This window comes from Cryptotermes secundus, unplaced genomic scaffold (assembly GCF_002891405.2).
Source record: "Cryptotermes secundus unplaced genomic scaffold, Csec_1.0 scaffold459, whole genome shotgun sequence".
Classification (NCBI taxonomy): domain Eukaryota; kingdom Metazoa; phylum Arthropoda; class Insecta; order Blattodea; family Kalotermitidae; genus Cryptotermes; species Cryptotermes secundus.
Window position 1 is genome coordinate 13,019 of NW_019743154.1, and position 8,573 is coordinate 21,591.

General features: G+C 38.3%; 1 protein-coding gene across 1 annotated transcript in view; it reads right to left on the minus strand.

Annotated features, from left to right (window-relative positions):
- Positions 1 to 2,740: 2,740 nt before the first annotated feature.
- LOC111873864 (FAM172 family protein homolog CG10038) overlaps positions 2,741 to 8,573 on the minus strand; it is a 44,141-nt gene continuing 38,308 nt past the window's right edge. Inside the window, exon 8 of the mRNA XM_033755258.1 lies at positions 2,741 to 5,080. Coding sequence (XP_033611149.1) covers positions 4,980 to 5,080 — 101 coding nt within the window. The 3' untranslated portion in view covers positions 2,741 to 4,979. The remainder of the gene's footprint in view (positions 5,081 to 8,573) is intronic.

Consider the following 8,573-nt stretch of genomic DNA (forward strand, 5'->3'; position numbering starts at 1 on the left):
TACCTCACAGGGTAGAAAGGAAATTTCAGCTCAATTCAATACCATGAAATCTGTCTCTTTAGTAAGCCTCAATCTGAAAGAACTGTTCGCCTGAATGTCACATTACACACATTCTGTAGTTCTTTGGTCATCCACTTGTTTAAATGTTGTGTAATGTAACTGAAGGCATAAATAATACTACTTACATTCACATATGAAATTTGGAAGGATGTGTATACATTGAAAGAATAAACTGTTTTTTTAATGCCTCTTCCAGCCCAATCAGGGCCCTGGCCTCTTATTCAGTTCTGTAATCATTTTACACAGCCGGTACGACTCCTTGGATGAGTGATCAGCCCGTTGCAAGGCCTCTACCTAAACACAGGACAACACAAATACAGAATAAATGTACACACAAACATACATGCCTCAAGTTGCATTCTAACCTAGAGCGAAGACAGTTTGTGCCTTAGACTGCACAGCTACTGTGACTGGCTATGTATAGCCATACATTTTACAATCTTTTATTTCTGACTAAGTTAGTGTGTGTGTGGTCCAATATAGACTGAGTCCATAAGAAAATGTAATTTTTTTCTGGTAGTCACAACTTTCATACACAAACCTATTATCATGTGGAAGCAACAAAATGTGAGCATCTGATGATACCAGTTAATGTAAAGTAGGTAAGAACATACTTGTAAATGCTAACAACTATAAGGTATATACAAATTATCACAGCCAAGTGTATCCAGTACTAGTCGACGTCATCTTTTAATTAGTGAATTATTTTGTTGCTATTAATGACTGATTATACTGCAAAATGTTATATCTATTGCTTATGGCTGAATCATTTAATGTAATGAGTTAAGTCAAAGTAAATTATTTGTACACCTCAGAGATAAAAAAATCTGTAATAAGAAAACTGTACAAAACATTTTAGTAAATCTCTGGATTTTTAAGCTAATCACAAAAATTCACATAGTACCTTCAAGTTTCTTTCTTCAAGAAACATGCCTGCTAGGCTAAGATTATTGCATTGAGTACCAGTGTTTATAAAAAAGTCATAGCCTGTAAGAAGTAAATTGACACCAACAGATAGTATGTTACCATCTCACATTAGTAAACCTTTACCAACATGGAAGGGTGAAGAGGGGGACAGGAGGAAGGTAACTTTACACAAAAACAGCAAGCCTGGAAGTATGAAATATTTAGTCCCCAAAATAAACATTATTATTGACACAACTGATAAAAATATATATACTAGATGGAAATATTCATTTACAATAATCTAAGGGCTACTTAACTTGCCAGAGTATAAATGCATTATTACAAAGACAGGAAAAGACAAAATATGTCAGAAATAAAAACACATTCAGTAATTATAACACATAACTTCGTACCTCAATTAAATGCTCTTTTGTTTGTAAGACAACACAGGCTAATCAAAGAATACAATGATCCATTCGGCTGGAAGTCCAGTGCAAAAATACACAAGATATGAAGAATGAAAGAAAGAAGGGAAATATTACTTCTCCCTTTTCTGTTCAGAGTAATTATCAAATTTGTTACATTTATTTTTCCTTTACCTTATCACATAGTCTGTTGAAGTTGCTGAAATTTGTTGCCAGCATGCCTTACCTTCCATGTTCTACATTTAATTTTGCATCTATTGCAAGGAGCTTATTAGGAAGTAAATTTCTTTTCTTAGAATGGTTACCAACTCCTCATGAAACCCTAAATTTGATGTTTGCAGCTTTGTTTTCTGGATTCACCATCTGATACATAGGTTGCCTCACTTGTTACTATGGAACCTTATCTACCCTACTGTAACATACATTTTGCCCAGCTCCTTGCTTTCAATCTGATCTGTAGGGAAAACCCTAGCAGTGGCTCCACTACTGACTGCTTAGTTCTCAGATTAACTGAGAACAAAATGGAGGAAAGATATCCTTTCATTTCAGTTCACTTTTCAGGATACTATAGATGGTAAGCTCAAAGCGTCAGTAATGGCAGGACAGATTTCTTTCCAGTGATAATTCCACATATAAAATATATAATAGAGGGAAGACTACATTAAAATTTATATATTTTTCTTATAGCATGGAATATGTTCATAACAAAATGACAACCTGATACAAAGGGTACCAGTAAATCTAGCATGTGTAGTTTTAGAGTTGTGGATGCAAGGTTTTAAAGAGCAAGTCGGAAATAAGATGGCTAATAACCAACATTGGATAAATAAGTGTTTGTGGAGTCCTCTGAACACATGATCTTTTAGCTATAATAGAATGCTTTGGTTACAAAAATACAATTCAAATGTATTCTAAGCATGATGGAAAGTCCTATTCAATACAGAAGTATTCATATTTTTATACAGATGAATGCTGTGGCACACAGACCCATTCCTACCATACAACAGCCATTGCTAAGTAACAGCTCCGCATACAAATATGTTTCCATGGCAACAAGAGGACATAGAAAAAACAGAGGAGACGTTTCCTATGCAGTCCATGACGAGATGTTATAATCAGGGCCAGTTAGCAGTTTCAGTTAGTTATGGAACTCCTGGGGTTCAGTCACTGTGAGCTGCTGCTGTTAGAAGCTGGTAGCTGAGGCCAAGGACAGTTCAGGAACCCAAAGGAAGGGTAATGTCCACTGTTAGAAGCTGCTACCAAGCAAGTGCAGTGAAGACGTGACTGTGAACACTTGTGTGTGTGTGTGTGTGTGTGTAACAGTAAATTGTAGTCATGAGTTGTGTGCTAAAGAGTCCAATAAATCTGATTACCAATCCAAACCCTGTTTATAGTCACTTAATTACATGACAATATCAGTAACCAGTGAGCACAGGCTGGGCACATGTTATAGAAGAGAACATCTGGCCTACAGAATTACACTTCCTGCAGCTGCATATTACAATAGATCTCCCTTTTGAAAGACCACGACTACAAGGCAGTCATATGAATAAGAGTAGTAAAGTGGAATAAAAACTGAAATGACTTTATCAGCAGTCTAAAATGGGCCTCACTATTTTGGTTTTACAGAGTATTTGAAACAATTATTTGTTTCTTCACTGATTTCCCTTTCCTTATTGAAAATTCAGACACAAGTACAATTTAAAAAACTTCTTAATAACACAGACATAACCTTCAAGAACATGTATTAACATTCAGATATCTTTAAGAATATATTTTTACAATCAATCATACATTTTTCCAACACTCCCTGTCACACTGATTGTGTTATTTTCAGTTTAAGTTTATGACTTCTATAGTGTACAATTAAAACTTCCATGCACAGAAAAAATGAAAAAGCTGTCACATAAATTTCTGATTTGATACTGTTTGCACCTTTATTTAAATAATACAGTCCATATGATATTGTTCAACAGATTTCTATTTCTTCAGTTTGTATGTCATAATTTAACAGACCTACTTCCAATACTTCACACGTCAAAATTTAAAGATGAGTAAGAGGGAAATTTTCTACATATTACAAACAGAGTTACTATTCTGTTCTGTGGATACTACAGTCAATGATAAATCTTGGCCTCCATTTCAAAGTTTGTTAAACATACAAACAGTTGGTAGGACTCCTTGGGCAGTGGATCAGATTGCCACAAGGACACTATCTACACAGAACACACATAGAAAAACATCCATTCCTTACACTGCACAACCATTGTGATCCACACAAACGGGATTAATCACAAAAATTTCAGTTTCCTTCAACAAACATTTCAAAATAAATTTCAGTTCACACAGAATGAGGCTATGAAGTAAAGTAACCAAAAGTTCTTCTGAGATACAATGTCATGTAATGCAAGTCTGCTTTGGTTGACTTCAAAGAGAATATAAAACCATCATCTTCAGGGCTGAAGTGTAAGTCAAGCAAACAAACCAGCATAAAGCTGGCAGCAACAGGTATGAATGTTTACCTTGAAGAGAGAGTCAGCAAGCTCTTCTGAAATGCTGTTGCCTATCTAGCAAATTACACTGTCATATCCCAGGAGACCATAATGATAATGAACTTATTATTCTTCTGATCAATTTCAAAGAAAAAAGAATAACTGTTATATCAATCTGCTCCAACTTATATGTAAAACATTTATTTACATATGAAACACTAACATGAATCTCTCTCTGGGACAGCAAACACAAAGAGAGTTACAATTATAGAAATCAGTTTTATAAGAAATATGAACACATATCTGTAAAGAATACTGTGTTTGGAAAATTCTGATTAAATAGTTAAAACTGCACAAGAGAAACTCAGTTAAACATCTGTAATGACTGAAAACTACGTGGTGAAATTAGAAGAAAGGTCCAATCAGCGGCATGCAGGACACATGTAGCCCATAGTTTCTTCTCTGCGGTCCGTGACAGTCTTCCTCACCATGGGAGCACTTACTCGTGAGATTACTATCTCAACCATGCAGCATGTGCACTAAGAGATGAATCTCTTTCCCACTTACTTACACTTGTTATTAGTAAGGTAAATGTAGATATATCCACTCTTGTAAAAGAGAATATCTACAGTACTTGTATTGATAATGTGAAGTGGGTGTTTTCTGTTTTGTCAGAAACTCTGACTTCCCATAATTCTGATATGTAACATTATAATGTATAAAATTTAAGTTGACATTCTTGAACCTTACAGGTCCAAATCTTATTCATGTACATATCCTTCACAGAGTAGATCACTGCAGGGAACATATTCGTATCAGAATAATGGAAGAAACATAAAGTGACTCATGCAAATACCCCATAGTGGTCTGAAGTTGGACACCCCTGATCTAGGAGATTTTAACAAGTTAAAAAGGCAGAAAATGTGCTGTACAGATCCTCAGGCATGAGACCGAAATGACACCATAATTACAAGGATACACACTGAAGGGATCTGCTTTGAAGTGCATCTCTCCAATCTTTCATAACTACCATGCAACCATGATCAGGCTATTTGCTGTATATTATTTCCATTCACATATTCTCTTCTAGAAGTAATCAAAGTTCTTCCTTATTAGACAAGGCACTGTATCGTTCCTGTAGGAATGTGAACACAGACTCAAAACTCGACCAGGATGTCATCTCATGCCTTGTGTGTCCTGAAAAATGCAATATATCATTAAACAATATTGCATGAAATGTACAGTAACTGTAAGGAACGAGTTACCTTTCAAAATTATTTAGTTATGCCATTTTCAGATTTGACTTCGATTTGAAAAATATCACGGTTACCAGTGCTGTACCTAAATATTCTTAAATCTAAACTCACTGCATAATTTGTGAAATTAAATTTAACTGAGGAGACAATGTACATCAAATGTAATATACGAGTACTGTATATAGGAATTATGTTAACGGTTAAGACAACAAATATACTTAGTTTTAATGTCTTACAATTCGAACTTTATTCCTGCTACTTGTTTAAGATAGTAAATGTAATATGTTACATGAACAGTGAACAGGAAAAAATTTTGATGGTAGTGGTCATGGAACATATGACATACTATCACAGCAAAGGCCTTGAAGGACTGTGGAAATCCAGGAAACATATGAGTCAGGACAGCCAGCCATGTTCGAACTTGGAATCTCCCAAGTGTGAACTATTTTTTTTATTGCTAGTGGGGTGGGACTAAGTCCCTTGTACTGTGGCCACTTCTGGCCTATTGTACCAGCCCCAGACGATAGGTGAAGGTGATTGTGAAGCAATTGGTGGAATGATGATTGGCAGAGGAAACTGAAGTACTTGGAGAAAACCTGCCCCAGAGCCACTTTGTCCACCACAAATCCCACTTGACCAGACCCACGATTGAACCCGGGCAGCTGCGGTGGGAAGCCAGCGACTAACCGCTTGAGCTATGGCGCAGCCCCAAACATGAAGTAAGTGAGTATGTTAACCACTCAATCACAACATTTGATGGGAATATCTCGCAGCAAGCAAAGCTAGCTACAGACAGAAACACACAAGATGGAATTCCCCTGGTATGGATATAATAAAAGCATGCAAAAATGGTCAACTTATTATAATATTGTACACGAGCCCCCATTTGCATTATTGCTGTGGAGAAATTCTGGCACATGTTGAGTGATTTGTATTGCATCTGGTTTATCATTAGAATCGCCATCACTCATAATAATCACCATCTCATTTTCAGTCATCTTTATAAACCTCTATAGGGAGCAGAAAGGAATCAGTAAAGAAGTGATAAATGTCTGATATGAGACACTATCATGGCATCACTTACAGAAATGAGGTAAACCACAAATTACTCAAAAGAGGACTACCTCCTGGAACATTATGTGGCGCAGTCTGGCAGAAGTTTACAGACGTTTCTAAGGCTCTGTCTCCAATAGTAGGGTTGATAAGTAAGCCAAGCAAGCAGAAGACAGTAGTCTACATAGTAACTGACATGAGAATCTCATTCTCATGAATTCAGTTTAAGGTTTCATCCCAAAAGCTGGACATCTTACCAGGGACCTTATTTACTTAAATCACAGTTTCACACATAATGGATTATATCTGTATACTGTTTATATTCATTAAGATTATGGTCCTCTGGGATATACATTTTGTAGTCCGGTAGATGGCTACCACTACTTTGCCGGAACCTGCTGATTGCATCTTAATGGGAGATGGCACCTTTCTACACTCTGCAACCTATCTACCTCACGTACCCTAGATAAATGCCAATTAATATTAACATGTTTATGAAACTCTTCACATGGACCAGTTCTCCTGATCTTTTGTGGAAGCACGCTGGGTTATTGGCCCTACGTCGATTTACAATGTCCCTAGTCCTCCAAATTAACCACTCATAGGCACCCTCTCATCTTATTTAAGACTACATAAAATCAGGTGATACAATGTCATGAAAAAAATTTGACTAATTTCGATTTTCCACAGCCATCTCACGCCATCTTCATTCTCAGCGTTCAAAACCAATCAAATGCAATGAAGTCCATGCACGTTTGTTAATATAAAACAACAAAACAAAACAAACTCCGTGGCCTGTAGTCCGCAAGCAAACTATACCGACCGAGCTACCGCCGCTTGTCGGCGAAGTTAGTGCCAACTTTTTGCGGATAGTGTGTGTTGGGTGGTCAGCGCAACAAATCCCCACGGCCGTTAATCTCGGTTTTCTAGACCAGAGCAGATACTTCCTTGAAACAGCTCGTTAGTTATCCTCATGACGCTGAGTGGACCCCGTTCCACACTGACTACTTCTCAGCAAATCTGGTAACGCCGGGAATCGAACCCGGGACCTCTGAATCTGTAGCCAGGAACTCTGACCACTAGAAAACAGAAGCGGTCTGTTTGTTAATATGACACCTATTTTCACTAGCTACAGGAAACTTCTGATGAAGACAAATTAAATACGCGCTTGATAGTATCATCTGACTAATTTATTGTGCACATGACTGTACTTAACCGGCCGGTGGTGAGGGTGAAAAGGAATCATTCCACTCACACATTTTCTCCTTTCCATTGAATGAACGCGAAGTGGTCATGAGAGGCCAGACTACACAAAGTAGAAGTGCCGTCGCGTTGAGACCACTTCCAGTCAAGTGCGGGTCAATCAGTATGGCACAAAGGTCGGTCAAGCGATACACTGCAATCCCACCCCGCCATCTGACTGCACTCGATCTTCTCAGTACCCACTGCAGGAACAAGTACCCTACGCCGAATAGGCCCATTACAAATGTAATTCTCAAGTTGTTATACTGACAGCCGAGCTGGCGCAAGCAGAGTCAGCGACGGTCAGGATATTTCTCTTGTCAGCTTCTCCAGAAGTGCTCAGCGGTACACCCACTTTCCAGTCCACAGCGTATCGGGAGTTATATATACTTTAATGGTTTGTGACAGAAGCTGAATAATTATATGCCTCATATAATTTTGTTGAACATTATCCATTGTCTGCTGTATATCTGATACACGCGACATTTCAGAAGCAGGTCATTTTAAGATTTCTGACGACTGCCGAGATCGAACCAGGCCGTTTCGAATAGTAAGCTATTATAAAACAATCTGTCAGTATAACAACAACCACATGAAAACGAATAAATTAAAATATGGAACTGGTTGCGGCCTACTTAAAAGCGACATCCTACCAACGGGCCTGAACAAACTGAGCAAAATAAAAAAACTAAATTTGTGACGATAGTGTGTTAATACAATTATTATGTTTCTTGGGAGGGGGGGGGGACACGAGGAATCGTAACTGATGAAGGCACTATGCTGCAAGCCGGAAGGCCGCGAGTTCGATTCCCGATGAGGTAATTGGATTTTTCAATTGACCTAATCCTTCCGGCCACAAAATGGCCCTGGGGTAAATTCAGCCTCTAACAGAAATGAGCACCAGGAATATACCTGGGGGTAAAAGGCAGCCTGCGCATAAGGCTGACAACCTCACTGCCATCTGTGAGCCGACTGTCTAGCAACTGTGGGAGCTTCAACGTCTCACAACCGTATGGGCCTCCACGGCCTGTTACAAGGGTATCCTTACCTTCAGGAGCCTGGATAGCGCAGTCTGTATAGCGGCTGGCGACAGGCTGGACAACCCAGAAGTCGGAGTTCAAGTCCCGGTAGAGACAAGA